This window comes from Ixodes scapularis, unplaced genomic scaffold (assembly GCF_016920785.2).
Source record: "Ixodes scapularis isolate PalLabHiFi unplaced genomic scaffold, ASM1692078v2 PGA_scaffold1__304_contigs__length_218370807, whole genome shotgun sequence".
Taxonomy (NCBI): Eukaryota; Metazoa; Arthropoda; class Arachnida; order Ixodida; family Ixodidae; genus Ixodes; species Ixodes scapularis.
This window is the reverse complement of record NW_024609846.1, coordinates 118,270,868-118,286,952: the sequence shown is the minus strand read 5'-3', so window position 1 is coordinate 118,286,952 and position 16,085 is coordinate 118,270,868. Positions and strand designations below refer to the sequence as shown.

At 46.8% G+C, this 16,085-nt stretch overlaps 1 protein-coding gene across 1 annotated transcript in view; it reads right to left on the bottom strand.

The window, feature by feature from the left end:
* LOC8051730 (scoloptoxin SSD14-like) overlaps positions 1-16,085 on the bottom strand; it is a 44,404-nt gene that overhangs the window by 16,753 nt on the left and 11,566 nt on the right. The window contains exons 4-6 of the mRNA XM_029978281.4: positions 13,557-13,749; positions 8,139-8,302; positions 663-928 (exon numbers count right to left, since the gene is read on the bottom strand). Coding sequence (XP_029834141.4) covers positions 663-928; positions 8,139-8,302; positions 13,557-13,749 — 623 coding nt within the window. The remainder of the gene's footprint in view (positions 1-662; positions 929-8,138; positions 8,303-13,556; positions 13,750-16,085) is intronic.

Genomic DNA, 16,085 nt, shown 5'->3' with positions numbered 1-16,085 from the left:
GGCGCGCCCTGTAGAAAATGTATATATACACTCCGCTTCGCATGAAGGCCGAGCGCGGCATAACGGTATGATCCGAAGGATCAAATAAAGTATTCCCAACGGTGCGTCGTCGTCGTGGCGCTCGTCGTCTTTGTGCCTTTGATATCACCGGCTAAATCAATCACTGAAGAAAGGTAAAAAACACAGGCGAGCTGGTGAATGGTATCCATAATAAACCTGAGACGAAGGAAAAATAAAAAAACGGACAGTACAACGAAGTCTCTATCAATCACGTATGGAAAAAAGCTCAGTTCGTTTGTTTGTTTGTTTGTATGAGTTTATATGATACAAAACTTACAGAATGTCTCAGGGGACATGGCTCGTTTAGCCGAAGATAGCAAATGCACAAACTCGATGAGCGCTGTGACGACGCACTTTTGGCGCTGCTTGAGTGGCTCCAGCAACTGGACCTGAGTGCGATGCCGAGCGTCCTTCTGAGCGTCGATTGGACACGAGGCCCAGCCGAATGCAGACGTAGCACCCGTGTCCAATCGGTGTCCTTGCTCGACCTCACTGTGATGACGTCAAAGGTCTCGTGCACAAGCTTTGATAATAGGTGGCGTATGGGGAAACGGACCATAGTAGACACTGGTTAAAACGTTCCATGCACGGCGCGGACTCACCACAGTGACGTTGGCGAAGTCCTCGTCGGCGAGTTCGTTGAGCTTTGCGTACGCGTACTTGTACATCTCGACGAGGCGGTGGTACAGCAGGGCCTCCGAGCCGGGGGCCTTCATCTGGCTCAGCATGGCGACCACGTACAATAGGATGGGACCGCTGCTCGGGGCTGGGGAGCTGAGCAGCCGGGACCCGTCTGGAAGCCACGCCTCCGAGGGCTCGCGCCACTTGGAAAAGTAAGAGTGCAGGTCGTGGCCCGAAATGATGCCGCCTGCGGACAGACCACGCGAGTCTCACTCAGAGTGACGACAACGGCCGCCCGCGTCTTCTGCGCCATTCGGGATGAGTGCTCAGCGACGGCACCGTGTGTAGACTTCTGGTTAAGACCGGGCACATTCCGGTAATAAATATTTCAGTGGCTGAAGACAAAGTTAGCTAACATGAGAGCTGGTTTAAGCCACACATATTTTTAAAAGGAGACGACGAACAAGAAGGAAGGGACTGCAAACTATACAGTGGCCCTGCTGACGAGCAGATGGTATACTGTGAATACCAGGTAATAAAGGTTTTACTCCAACTAGACAGAAGTTTCAGCTTTACCAAGTATCGTTATTATACCATTATGATAGGACGTCCCTGTCATAAACAAGAAAACGACCACGAAGTACTCCCGAGTATCGCAAAGATGTGCTTCATAGCCTCTCGAATATAGGGCCCCAAGAAGAATTTAGCTTTACACTCTGAGAAAAAGATCGTGTACTTACAAACTGCCGGATAGTAACTGCGTGTCACATAAATTGGCTTAGTAACGGGAACTAGCCTCATCCTTAGCACCTAGTAGAAACCAGTACATTGCTTTAGAGACAGATAATAACCACCGCGAAAACCGTAGTTGTCACTTAGCTCAAGAAGCTAGGTGGCGACAGCTAATTCCAAATTAAAATGCCAGAAAAATATTTGCATTGCTCGTGTGGTTAGCATTGCATCTCCTACACTTTATATTACACACGCATTACACGCATCGTCAATCGGCTGAACGCATCATATACAGGGATCACATACAGAAATAAAGCACATGAAAACGCAAACATGTACGCAAACTACACATCTTTTTAAAGCATACCTTTTCTCAGTGATTACCTCAACGATAAATAAATAGCCTTACAAGAATGCTGTTTTTTTTTCTGCACACTAATGTCCTTTTTTTAATTTATTTTTAATTGTCTAAGAGATGAACCTTCTAGAAAGAAGAAAGAAGTCACATTATAATTATTTGCGACAGTCGATATAAGTACCTGCTCCTCTGCGCACTCTCGCCCATCTTTTCGCTTCTGAGCATAGCTCCGCATTTCTGAGGCATTTCAGTAGTGAAGAGTTCTCATGCAGAGCGTCGATCAGCGTTCAAGATAGGTGCTCAAGCACGCACTCACCCAAATGTTTTGACTGCACAGCGACAGAAATGAGTAATGCTTTTTATTCATTTTTCTAAGAATGGAGCATAAGAACTCCAATATTTACAACCATAATGACTAGCAAAATTATACCCCTCTTTAGGCCTTTCGTGTCATTTATTGTTATCTATTTACCCTCAAGGCATATAGCATTACAGAGGAATGGTAGGGGAAGCAATTATTGCAAAATAAGAACACCTGGGAGGAAAAATATAACAAAACAATTCAGGATAACGGATTAACTAAGGCTTTCCTAAAAGAATCACAATGAGCAATCGGAACAATAGCGCCTGGGGGGTGGTTCCACTCAAGGGATGGGAGTGGTAAAGAAATTATGGGCTACGGGCCGCTCGTCGAAAGGCAATTGGTAACAGTGCAACTCGTAGCAGGGCAATTCGTCGCGTAGGGCAGTTCGTCATAGGGCTATTCGTCGCAAGGGCAACCTGTCGAAAACCGGCGTGTGTGTGTGTGTGCGTGTGTGGGAAAAGGGGGGGGGGGGGTCGAGTCATAGAAGAAGTTTGTGTAGAAGATAAGGCTTCGATGTTTCTTTTTTTTTTTTTTTTTTTTTTGCTTTGCTTCTCTCGGTGCTCTGTCGTAACGGTCCTACAGCCAGAAATTATAAACCGCATTGGAATTGGTATGAGGGATGGTGGTAATCGACATACGAGGTGACACAAAGGTTCAGCGAAAGAGTGAAATAAGCCGTTCACGCAGTGTAATGTTCATCAGCAATGAATCGTCAGGTTCGTTTTCATGAACGTTGTGTTCTTCATCGCTCTCAAAGAGCTACCGCGCATGCTCCAAATGGGTTGCACAGCCTAAATAGACCGATTGTCGCGCGCAGAGGGCAATTATAACAGTGGTGTATAAACAATATACTGCAGTATTGCATTCGGATAAGTGCTGTCCATGTTCCTCAAGAACAGGAACAAAAGCTTATTCCTTATTACTTCTCAATCTGGGCACGAGTTCCCGTTACAAGTTCCAGTGGTTCGAAAGGAATGTGTTTCCGCTTACTTTCTAAGATGGGCACGTTTTGTTACTTTAACGGCACAACAGCGTATAAAAAGGAAGTACTGTACTGCATGATACATAGGTAAAATGAAGCGAGCACATCGAACTACGCGTTCTGCTGACACGATTAAATCTGTTCCAGTTCCTTGTTTTCGACTATCTCTCGGACAGTAATACCCCTGTCAGACGGGCTAGTTTAGTGTCACTACAAGCAAGTGCACTTCAACCCGTCGAAACACACTCCAAGTGTGTTGGTGCTACACGGGAAAACTTAGTGTCACTCCAAAATGATGGCAATAACGATGGGTAAGTAATGGGCACGCAAAATATTATAGTGCATTCACATTTTTCCATATATAACTTAGTCGTCTTGTTAGAAACACGTTATACCACTCATTTTTGCGCTAAATCACGAGCTTTAATCCTAAATTAAATCCAATTTGATCATTACGATCACCCATTACCAGACTTGGGTAAGTTACTTTTAAAAAGTAATTCGTTACAGTTGCAGTTACTTTCAGAAAAAGTAGCGAAGTTACCTTTACAGTTACCGCAACAAAAGAGTAACTCGTTACAGTTACAGTTACTTTTAAAAAGTAACGACGTTACTTTTCAGTTACTTTTCTATAACACAAAAAGAAATTAGAAAAAACTAGAAAACGTCCCTAACAACGTTTTATTGCGTAAAATTAAAAAAAAAGTACGCTTTTTACTTCATATTGTAACTTAGCAGCAGTTGCTTCTCGAAGTTAGTGTTTGAAAGTTTCCACGCCGAGTAGTGGCGCAAATCAAAATACGATACATGCGCAGTGCGGAGTAGTGGCGCTAATAAAATACGAAACATGCGCAGTGCCCTCCACGTGTATTGTTGTTTCACGGTTGATTAACCGGATTAAAAAGCGTTTACACAGAAGAAAGAAAAACCACAACATAGATAGTGCTTCAAGACACTAAGATTTAATGTTTAGTCTCAAACTACAAGCGCGTGCGTAAAGATAACTAGATATGTTTTCATGAAATCTACACGTGGCTATATTCCGGTCGTCACTCGCGAGCAGGGCCGTAACCAGGGGGGTGGATAGGGGGTTCTGACCCCCCCCCCCGAAATTTTTTTCTGGGTACGGCCCTGGTCGGTGCACTTGCAGCCAGCCGATTTTAATCTCCACCTCTGCGCACGCGCAGTGGCACCGGTCGGCTACCGGGTACCAAACCGGGACCGGTTCTTCGGTTTGCTATAACTCTCCATTATATGCCACCGATGCACATGATTCATAGGCGAAAATAAGACAAAATGGCCGCCGTTGTCCTCGAAAACCCCCCCCCCCCCCCCCCCCCCGAAATTTTTTTCTGGGTACGGCCCTGCTCGCGAGAAAGAACGTATTCACAACTTTGTGCAAGGCCAACTTGACACTCGAAATGTTCGGAATAGACGATTTGGAAAGTGCAAGGAATGGCTAAATGGCACTCGGTCACTGATATATTATTCGTAAAACACTGGAAAGTAACGACAAAAGTAACGTCGTTACTTTCATCGTTACCTCAGAAAAAAGTAATAGAACTACAGTTACAAGTTACATTTCTAAAAAGTACCTCGTTACAGTTACAAGTTACCAAGAAAGTAACTAAGTTACAGTAACGCGTTACTAGTAACGCGTTACTACCCAAGACTGCCCATTACAAGCCAGTGATACACGTCCGAAAGCCGGTGCGATGCTCATCTATACTCTGTTTCACCTTATGATGTACCGCAGAAAAGGCTACAAGCGCGAGCTCCTTGCTCTAGGGCACATCAAGGCGGCACAGGCTCTCGTGCGTTAAGAGTAGCTCTTAACGCAATGAGTTCGCTCTTCTAGCCTGGTCTGCGGTACAACATAAGGTGAAACGGAGTATAGATCGAAACGAGCAGAAGTAGGGATTGAACCCAGGATTCCTGGGTTCTGCAGCGCGAGCTTTCGCTCCGCGTGCTTCGAGCTGGTGTGCGTGAGCCCACTCGGCCACTTGTCATTCGCCACAACGAAACATCATGGAGTGTGTGGAGGACGAGCAGGAGGGCGATATCCGCGATGTTGGACAGTGGAAGCGCCTGGTGGGGGCACTTTTCTCCCTGAGAGCCCAACGCCTTTCAGATGAGAGGCAGCTGGACCTGGATGCCGACGGAGAGGCAAGAATTTCAAGTGACATTGATCAGAAGCTGCAGGCCAATGCCTTCACCGTAGCCGCTCTCATGACCGACAACCTACCCGTGATCAGCCGAGAGCGGAGGACTTCCCACAGGAACGAACTGTGGTTCGAAGACGCCTTGCCCCATTTGGGCGAGTTCTATTTTAAGCAAGCCTTTCGCGTCTCTCCTGCCACCTTCAGATTCCTGGTGGAGTCTTGCAGGTGCCTCCTGGCCGTCGCTGGCCATCGCGCAGGGGCCAGGGCTGGAAACTAGATCAGCCTCTTGTTTTTCTACAATGCACTACTTTCCTGCTAACAGAAAACAAGTGCGCATCTAATATTACTCCTATCAAAATAATACTAATTTTAAGCAGCTTTAATTTCTTCTATTATTTTTCCTCTTTGAACACTGCTTTTGAGATTACACACTCGGTCTACCGGAGCGAGCGTAGTGTGCTCCCCGAACTCACTTCATTGGAAGTGCGTTCTTCGGGCAGGGCTGGGGATGGAGCTCAGGATCACTGGGTTCTCCAGCGCGAGCTTTCTCTCCGCGTACTCCGATCTGGTGGGCGCTAGCCCACTCGGCCACCGATATCCCCTTAATAAAGACACGTTAAAAAAATTAGACGTTTACAATTCTCTGTAATGCTGAATTGGAGCGAAGCTCTTGAGGAGGAGAGAGGAAGGGTACGAAGGGGAGGGTATGCCAGCTACTCCCCCTCCCTACCCTCCCGTACTCCTCTCCTGTCCCCATCCCATTTAGCGTAAAAATTTCGCTAAATTTCCCGCTGTATTGACGTGTGACGTCGCATGACACTTCTTCTGAAATTTTAAGTGTGACGTCACGTGACGTCACACGGGTAAAATTTTTCCTCTAAATTTAGCGGAAAAATTTTCCGCCAAACTTAGCAAAAGCTTTTATCGAAAAATTTAGCGGGAAAATTTTACCCTCGTGACACCACACGTGACGACACACGTGACGTCACGTGTGACGTCATTTCGGGAAACAGCCCTTAATGCAACGCGCGGTTACGCCGACGCCGCTGAAGTCAGAAACGGGTGCCTAGGAGCTGTGCTCTAAAACAACGTTACATTAATGAATGATTTTTATGACAATTGGATGATTCTGATCGATCATCGCAAGCCAAGATAAAGTACGAAGCATATCCAACTTTGGCGTTCCGCTTCGTTTCACGGAAGTCTACGAGAAGGCCTTGACACTGCCTAATGAGATCATAATTATCGTGTTGTCTCGAATAGTTACATGCTGAAACAAAACTAGGCTCTATCATTCTCTGCTAACCAAGATAGCCATGAATGACTGACTTTGTCGTCGCCTTTTATCAATTCACCGCTGCGCTAATCTTGATCCAGATCAGCCTAAACTCCAAGTCCACCCCACTATTTTCTTGAAATGCCACTCTTCTACATGTCGTCTCTTTCACGAATTTATTTTTCTTTATAAAATAAAACTTACGCCACGCTTTTGGTTTCTTTGTTGTTATGTTTTACTGTTGAAACACTCCTATTGATGCCGCGTACTCGATCGAGCGAAGTGAGTTCGCCAAACTCACTCCAAGCCAAGTGTGTTCCTCAGGAAGGAGCCGCGTGGCACACTAAAGAAATGACACTAAGGGCGAAGTGCACTCGTTTGTAGTGACACTAAACTAGCCCGTCTGACAGGGGTATAAACCATCCCTTGAAGTCGGTGGTTAAAATAGTCGATAAAAAAAATCCCGAATGCCTACTAAATGCGGGCAAAGCTTTCAGATGTACAAGCAAAAAAAAAAATGGGGAAAAAAAAAAACACCGTTTTTCCTGCCGATCTCCCTAAAGCGTAACGAGTTCCTGCTCTAGTTGCACCTCGACACTGCAAGATGAAACGGCGGCGTTCTTCCGTTCCTCTCAAAGGGAACCCATTCCAGAGACGTCGTTCCTTTCAACGCCGTTTCGTGTAACATTAATTCGAATGAAACACAGTACCGATTTGTGCCCTTTTAAATCTGAACATTAACGTGGCTGTTTACACTGCTGCAGGTGTGTGCATGCAACGAGGTGAGTTGTTTCTTTCTGAGAAATTCGGAATAGATGCAATTTACATAGACTACCGTCAGTGTCGTATACTTTGTAGGTACCCTTTCACATAGGCGCCGACTACAAAAAAGGGGGGGGGGGGGGGGGGGGGAGCTGGGTGCCTTTGCTTTCCCCCCCCCCCCCTCCCTTTCTCTCCCGAGCTCTTGGGAAAAGCAAGTGCCATCGCCTCCGGAACCTCTTGGTGCACCTCATTAATCTCATCTGTGCGCCCTGGTGCCCCGCACATATCGATAGCTGGCGGCGCCCAGTGGATAAATAAAAATTTATCCGCTCACCAGTTCTGGTCACGAAGTGACCCGGGTTGGTGAGTGGATATATTTTTCTAACTATTCGTGCAGTCCTGTTCAAAGTTCCTACTTAGGATTAGCAAATACGATAAAGGCTAGTGCTGGAAATTCCTTCGAAATCCATAGGAAGTAGTTGCGAATGACCACAACGGCACCTCTAGCGGACCTGCAGCCCACTGAAGTAGACGACATAATACGTTCTGTAAGCCCCATTTTGTTTTCCTAAAGGTTGAAACAATTCATTACGGTCCGTGCGCCTGAACCACGGAATTCACTGATCACAACTGCAATAACAGCTAAATTATAGGTCACAAAAGCAGGCATATGTTGAGGTATCATGCCGCCAGCATGCTTATCCGTTTAAGACGTCTCTCTTAAGAGACGTCCCAAACGTTTCCCAAGAACCCGGGAAATTAAGAACTTTCTGCCTATGCCCTTTCAAATGTGGGACCTCCGGCGCTCTCTTGGTACTCACCCATCCTCTTCATGTCGCCGACAAGCTTCCTCGCCAGACTTCCCCGGTAAAAGGCACTCGCGCTCGTGTTGGAGATGAGCTCGAGCGTCTTGGCCAGCAGAGGCTGCTTCATCATGTCGCCCTCCCGGAACGGCGTGTTCGAGCTGTTGTTCCAGAAGACGTTCCTGGGAAGGAACCACACGACCATAATCGGTAGTGTCACACCAGTCCTCCAAGTTCATCGGCAACTGCCTACCAATGGTCCTTACCTACTTGTCATAGCAGGGTTTTGGTTGTTATTTGGAACACCTTTATTTGAGCAAAGGGCCAACCAAACAGGACACGTGTTTTGCTGTGCACAACAAAGAGAGCGCGCCCGCTTCTCAAAAGACCGTGAACGTTGAAGGTACAGTGGATTTAATATGATGTTATAGGATCTACTGCCGTGCATTACGCGCGTGTTCGCGGTGTATGCCGAACACGATCTATTGAGTCCAAACATCGGCGGATGCAACCAGAGACACCGGCAGGGGAGAGCCGAGCGGCGAGCCCAGGAGGAGCGTGGGACGCCTGGAAGCCACAGAGTGGGCCTGGTCGCACACCAGAAAAGACGCTTCTCGTAACACCAACTGATTGTACCCTAAACGGTAGAATAAATATGGGATACGGCCCATTCGTCACATGTCGATTCGTCATAGGGAAACTGGTAACAGGCCCGTTCGTCACAGCGGAACATTGGTCATAGTGTGATTCGTCACGCTGGCAGTTCGTCACACAATGACTTCAACATTGTTAAACGTTTTTTTTTTCTATCGTGTTTTCTTAGGAAAGTTACGAAAGGGGGCCACTTAATTAAATCCGTACAAGGCCAGTGAGGTTGACTACGGGAAACAAAAGCATGTCCCAATGACCCCAAGTTAAGGCAGCATGCAGCCTTTAGCCTGCATGTTGTCTTATCGGGGTCACCTTTCTTACAAAAGACCTTCGAGAACATGAAGTTCACAATAGAAAAAAGCCCACCGAAAGCGATTCTTTTTTTTTTTTTTGTGCCCTGCTTTAGGGCTATTATGCCGGTTGCCCTCCGATTACAAAAATATCACGAGTCTCGATTTCTAAATGGAGGTAGTTACTACTAAGAGAGGTGGCGATATGCTTCTTCACGAAGGACATTCCTACACTTGCATTAAGGTTTACGAAACTACGTTGTATTGGGCCTGCCGGCGAAGAGGAGTTTGTAAAACTAAAATAGTCACCGATCACGCCAAGATTCGTGTAATCTCTTATTCAGGAGACCATACGCATGCATTTGACAACACCAAGATAAACGTGCTTGGGTTCGTCATCAGATGAAGGAAAAAGCTGGTATGTACCAAAATCTGTTCCTGCTTTTATATTCCCAAAACAAGGTCATTAATGTCCTTTATTCTAGTGGAAGGCCGTCTATCACCACACCAAATGCTTCTGGCTGCGGTTGCCTGTGTCAGTGACGACACTGCTTTGCAGATTCCCGCACCGCCAACACTCCGGCGCACCATCCGCAAGCAAAGGCAGCGGCCGAATTTCGATTACAGCGTATCATCTTGCAGAACCGACATACGATCGAATGCCCACAGAGTTCAAAGTAAAGTGTATTGCAGCGCAAAATCACAGTGCGCGACATATTATGATAATAATAACTGTTTTACCTGCATGCAGACCGCAGCCAAAAAAAGACTCCTTTCTCCTTCACGATAGCGGAGAGGGCGACGGCGAAAGAATCCTGATCTTTGCTACCGAGCGCAACTTGAGCTGTCTGGCTCACGCGACTACGTGGTTCGCGGACGGGACCTTGAACGTGACCCCCAGCACAGTTCTACTAACTGTACACGGAGCATGCCACAGTCAACGGCGTGGTAAAGCCAATGGTTTACGGCTTGCTGCCCAACAAATCTGAAGCTACCTACAAAAGGTGAGCATTCAAGAGCTCTGATAAACGTATAAAACGAAACGCTCGGTGGTCCTATTATTGGATATGTGTTCAAACACTTCAAAATATGTTCGCTCGTTTTAAGGTTTTTCGACGTCGTTCTGAGTCACATGGGGGGCCAAGTGCCTTGAAGTGGCTTACACGGACTTCAAGATAGCGGTCATCAACGATACAGGGATGTTTTTTTCAGTTCAGACAATTCAAATGACGAGTTTGCTGTTCTGGTATGCGGCATTCTATTTATACGTCTTTGTGTTGTCTTCAGGTAAGCCAGTTTGTTACATTATTTCTTGTTGATTTTCAAATGGGAATGCATCCAGCATTGGCCTTCTTGCCAATCACCGACATTCCCGAGGCCTTCAAAGAACTTCTAGAGGTTTTCCCCACCGATGCCTTACTCGTGGCGGACTACTTTGAGGACGTGTATATCGGGAGACCCCGTCGAAACGGCTTGTCGTCGGCCACCTCCCCTCCTCTGGTTTGGTCAGTCATAGAATCAACACTAGCAGAAAGGCCAATAAGGACGAACAACACCATCGAAGCGTGGCTCCGGGGACTGCACGTAAGAACTGACGCAATCGTCTGAGAACTTGGACGCTTTCTGTAGTACATTTTTGCATTTGTGGCTCAAAATTTCAGTACGGTGCCCACTCAAAAAGCTTTCTCCGCGAGTGTGTGTGTTCTTTTTTCTTTTTATCCTTAACAGAGATGAAGCTGGCTCAAGCAGAGGGCGGCACGACATCTTCGAGGGTGTCCAAGAAGCACGACGACAGCAAGCGGCGTCTTCAAATCATTGTGAGCCGCTACACTGGTCGCAATCGTCTAGAAACCCTGAGGGTGAGGGCTCGGAATATCGCTTTTTAATTTTTTTATTTATTTCGCTCAATAAATCTGTTGTTTTCTAAGTACAACGATGACTTGTTTGGATGTTCCCTCTCTTTAGTAAAATTAAATATACGGTACTAATCTTTATTGCTTGCACAGCCAGGTGAATATATGTTGGGCAAATTCAAATATCCGGTTCGCACAGTGACAAACGTTCCTAGGGACAAATTCCCCTATGACGAATGTTCCGCTGTGACGAACGGGCCTGTTACCAGTTGGCCTATGACGAATGCGCACATGACAAACGGGCCTACACCCAATAAATATATCCTCACGTTCTCCTAAATTAACCGGTACATCACAACTACCGAATCAATGTTTTGCTACAGCGTCACGTATATTTTTTAAAAAAGTGAGAAAATGCAACTGCTCGAAACCGAGACCGAATCTGGACCGGGGAGAAAGAAGAAATGTAGAGGTGCAGAGAGTTTCCGGAAATCGCGTCGCTAAACCCGACCGCGTTATAATTATTATTTTTTTTTTTGTATGCAAAGCAGACGAAAATTTTGCACGTCGCACGTCGCACAAATAACGCAAGAGTCAAACGCTTTGTTCCTTACTTTTGCGTGTGTCGGTGTTCGCGTTCATTAGACGAGCGACGCCTTGAGCCAGGAGAAGGGGCAACGACTCGGCTATGTCCTCGTGCGAATCAGATTAGTGGTCGGGCGTGTCGTACGGAATAAATTTCAATTGTTTTGGTCGGCAAACCATTTCTCTTTCGAAGCTAGACAGATTCGCCGGTACCGCGAACAACAGTTGTGAAGTAGAGGCGGCTGACGCCCGTCGTCAGCCGCTATCGCATGCTCCGGTTTATTTAGCCTTCCAACCCGCTACTTTCGGGATACGATGCCATGTTGAGAATTACGCAGAGAATGCACAAAGTGCTTCCGGTCCTCTGTGCAAATATTTTTTTTTAATAAATAAATTTGCAGCTTTTTGGAAACCACAAATAATGGGTATGATATATTTTTTTTTAATATTCGTTGTGTGCTTTCGGTGACGCATGACCTTGATTATATTTGGCGTGTGTGTGTCTAAACCAAAAAAAAAAAAAAGAGGAGAAACGGCACGTGACCACAGAGAAGAGAGTGAGCGCGACACAAACCGGCCAGTTCTCGATCGCCGGTTTTCGGGCGGAACGAAAACGAAATTACAGCCGCAAATTGTGGACTGGATAGTTGGGCTCTCATATGTTCTGTACACATAAGAACCTTGGCGGGCGTAAATAACCTGCAGGGGTCGCTTTAAGGTGCGCGTGTACGCAAACGTCACGGCTTTCCTCCTCGCTTCCTCCCCCTCGTCTCTTGCCCTTCCTTCTTTTTGGGAAGCCGTGGGCTGACAACGACAGCGCAGGCCTTGAAGAAAACCAGCAGTGTGTGTGAGTGGCCTTGCGTCATGAGCACGCTCCAAAGTTTTTCTTTCTTTTCAAAGACGCTAGTGACTCCGTTGCAACTCAAGAATGTAGGGCAAAGGAAAGGAAGACAGGGCAGAAGGAAGCAGACGGAAAGCTAAAAAGAGGAGGAGGTCTCCCTCTCTCTTCTCCAGCGTTCCGTCTGCTTCCTTCTTTCATGCCTTCCTGTCCCTAGCCCTACGTTCTTGAGTAGCAAAGGACCGGAAGTTGACTACCCCCCCCCCCCCCCAACTTTCCCTCAACACGAAAAAAAAAAACGTTTTAAAGCAAACCGGGAGTTGAGGAAAGACCTCCGCTTGCGTCTAGCGAACGACGCTTTCCACAGCAGAAAGCGCCGGATGTGGGCCTTGTTTCGACGTTAGAAGAAGTAGGTGCGCGGTTTGCACGAACAGGAACATCCAGAAGGGTGAAGCCATTAAAAGTAGTGAGAGTACGTGAGTCTGAACGAATCGGTCTGCATACGCTTTCCTGTCGTTCACAATGAGCGGTTGAGCTATAGCTAGCTGAAGGAATATTTATCATAACCTATACTAGTTTTCACCTCAAGAAAAAAAAGTAAGGCCTACTCATTGTTTATACGGCAGCGCGATGTAGTTCTTACGAGATTTGGCTGTCGGAGGAAAGAAGCGACTCTTTTGACGTTTGAAGTGTGTCCGTGCAGATCAGACAACACATTTATAATCTAAAAAGAACTCGATATGGGTTTATACTTTACGCAAAGGGGGAAATTAGTAATGCTCCACGACGAGCCGGTCTTTTCTTTTTTTACTACGGTTCTTGAGGTGAAAACAAGTACAGACAGCTTTGTTTTTCAAACCCTTTCCCACGTACTGTTTTTTGGGGAATAGGCGATAACTTCGTCGTGTTGATGCCTCTGTACACATTTCACGTGCAACCTGAACCGGTGTTTCTTGGCGCGCTGACGCCATTTTGTTTTATGCTTGCGTCCCTTGTTCATTCCTTAGCGTCCTCGCATTATTATATTTTGTGCGCTGCAAAAAAACTCGACTGAATGGTTAATTAATTCATTAATAATGAACTGCAGGGGAATATTTTAAGTCTTCCTCACTCAAAAAGCCGGAGCCTAGAAACCGGACTTCGCGCGCCTTTCGGGAAAGCACGGGGGCTTCGAGGCGCGTCCCCGGAGCACCCCGAGTGACGTTGCGTCCAGGCTCACTTGATGGGGAGGTTCGTCTGGAACATGATTCTGGCGGCCGCGAGTGCGGCGGACAGGTCTGGCCCGACGGAAAAGCCGTAGCGTGCCAGGTTCACGGCGGGAGTGAACAGCTCAGACCAGGGAAGGCGCCCGAAGCGGCGGTGCAACTCGCCCAGCCCGTGCACCACACCGGGGACGGCCACGGCACGACCACCTGCGGCGGTGTGGGGCCTTAGCGCTCAAGGAGGCACCAACCCAAGGCAGGCCCAAGTCTATACTCCGTGTCACCTTCAGTCCGAGCGCAGCGGACGCTAGGAGCCATACCAGCAATCCAGCGTTGAGAGAGTTTCATGTGACATTGAGCTCCCTGTGTCGCTTTGCCCAGCCGGCAGGTCACGAGATCTTCTCCCGGCACTAAATCGGCTGGGATAGCTCGTGGCGTCCACTGCGCTCGGACTGCATAGCCTACTCTATACTCACAAAACCTGGCAGTTCGACGACGGAGCCATAGAGTGCCCGGTCGCAGATTTGGAACGCGAGGATCTGGCAGCACACAGCATGAAAGAGCCATTTCTTGGGGAACCTGAACGTCAGCGCACAGCTTGTGCAGCGGCGAGGATTTGAAACACACTTCTTTGCTCGGGAGAAGTGAGTTTCGGTGACTCGCCGCAGCGGCGTGCTAGTCACGTGGCTCTCCTCTCATTCGTTGTCTGCCGCTCCACCCTTTCCATTTTGGTGGTCATTTCTCATGACGATCTGCCAGGCTTTGTCAGTATATAGAAGGATATGAGTTAACACATTTGCGTTCGAGTGTGGTTGACAGCCTTACAAGAGCTCGTTACTGCTTACCGTGACAGAACGCATGGCAAACTGACGTCATCAATCGGGTTGTCCTGGAAATACTTCCGATTTATTATGTCGAATCGGACAGAAGGTTTCGCAGTATGTGCGAGTCCAAATCTACGCATCATTCATAAGTAATGGTTGGTTATGAAGTTGTCCAAATTATCTCGAGCCAACGGAGAAAGAATGATGCGTCAAATATACGCAGATCGGATGCGTTCCAGAGCTACCCAATAGATGGAACCGGCGCCTTTCGTCGTCGTAAGAGGTCGTAAGCGGCTGTCACGCAGTCGATCACACTCAAAGGCAGATATGTGAACCAGTCTTCCAATGACGCCACACTGATATTGTCATTACTATGTATTTTCCTAAAAATAAGAAGAATGAAAAGCGTCGTATCCGAATTTTGCCGAGAATCTCTGTGTGTGAAGCGTCCTGAAATTATAGTTGGGGGAGTATACCTGACGACAATTTTTGCCTTCATAAAACATAACTTAAGTTACGCAAGTTGAGCTTTTTAACAAGATTAGTCGAAGTTGTTTACTGGGTTTAACGCAAATCGTGAAGCATATCTTCGAATATTTCCAGTCGTCGAATTCAATCTCGTACAGATGGAAGTGCAAGCAAGTCTGTTGGACGTGCCCTCTCCGTTCCTCGAAATATCCTAAAACCGACAGTCATGTTAGAAGGGCACGCCCTTAACCGCAGTTAAATAACCTTTAACTGCTTTCACACGTCACCAGAGTTACCATGCTACCACACTATTCGCGACTCAAGCTCGTTGCTCTCGCGGTGAAAAAGCGCTCTAGTGAGGGTCCTGCGGTTCTCCTGCTCAGCGGGCACGGCGGAACTGCCCGCGATAATGGCTCGCGAAATGTCATTTCCGAAAGCAAACAACTCTCTTCACTGTCCAAATGCAGAGCTGCAGCTGTTATTCGATTGTATTTTATTAGAGAGTTTTAGTACTGCGTATTGTAGCTCCGCTATGCGTTTGCGTTAGAGTTGCGTGCTCGGCGCTGCGCATGTGCATCGTCGCCAAGCTCCAATTCAAGACCGGAATTTCGGACTCCGCGCACGCGCAGTGTGGAATACGCAATGCTAACACAAACACAGTGTCAGCGTTCGCTCGTATACGGAATACTAAAAGTTATCAGTGCAGCTTGTTGGGCGAGTTTGCATATGGGTATTCAAGAACATGGTAGCGCTTGGGACGAAAACAAAGGGGACAATAATACAAAGCACTGTGTTGTCCGGTATCCTTCTTTGTCCTCATCTCGACCGCTACCATGTTTTTCAATACTAAAACTCACTTCTGTTTCACTGGTTTTCCAACGCCAACGACACGTGCTGCAGTGAGCAGGCGTGCAAGCGGGTATGCGTTTTTTCAAACCGGAAAAGCTGAAATCGGCAAAACCACGGAGCGTAAAAGAAAAAAAAATAGTATTCTGGGAAGTTTTGTAATAAAAAGAAGAAAAAAAAGTGAATCTTTTTTTTTGTATTTTCGAATATTTGTTTTGGAAGGATTGGCAACGAATTTGGAAATTTTGCCGATTGAAAAACGTCGCGACTTTGGTAGCACCATATGCTTTACCCACAAATAGTGTAATTTTATATGAATTTCTACGACTAGCTAACATTTTTTCATTGATTTTATACTATTTTTATTTTATAACCTGTTAATTAACCATGCTGCAATCGGAACCAGTG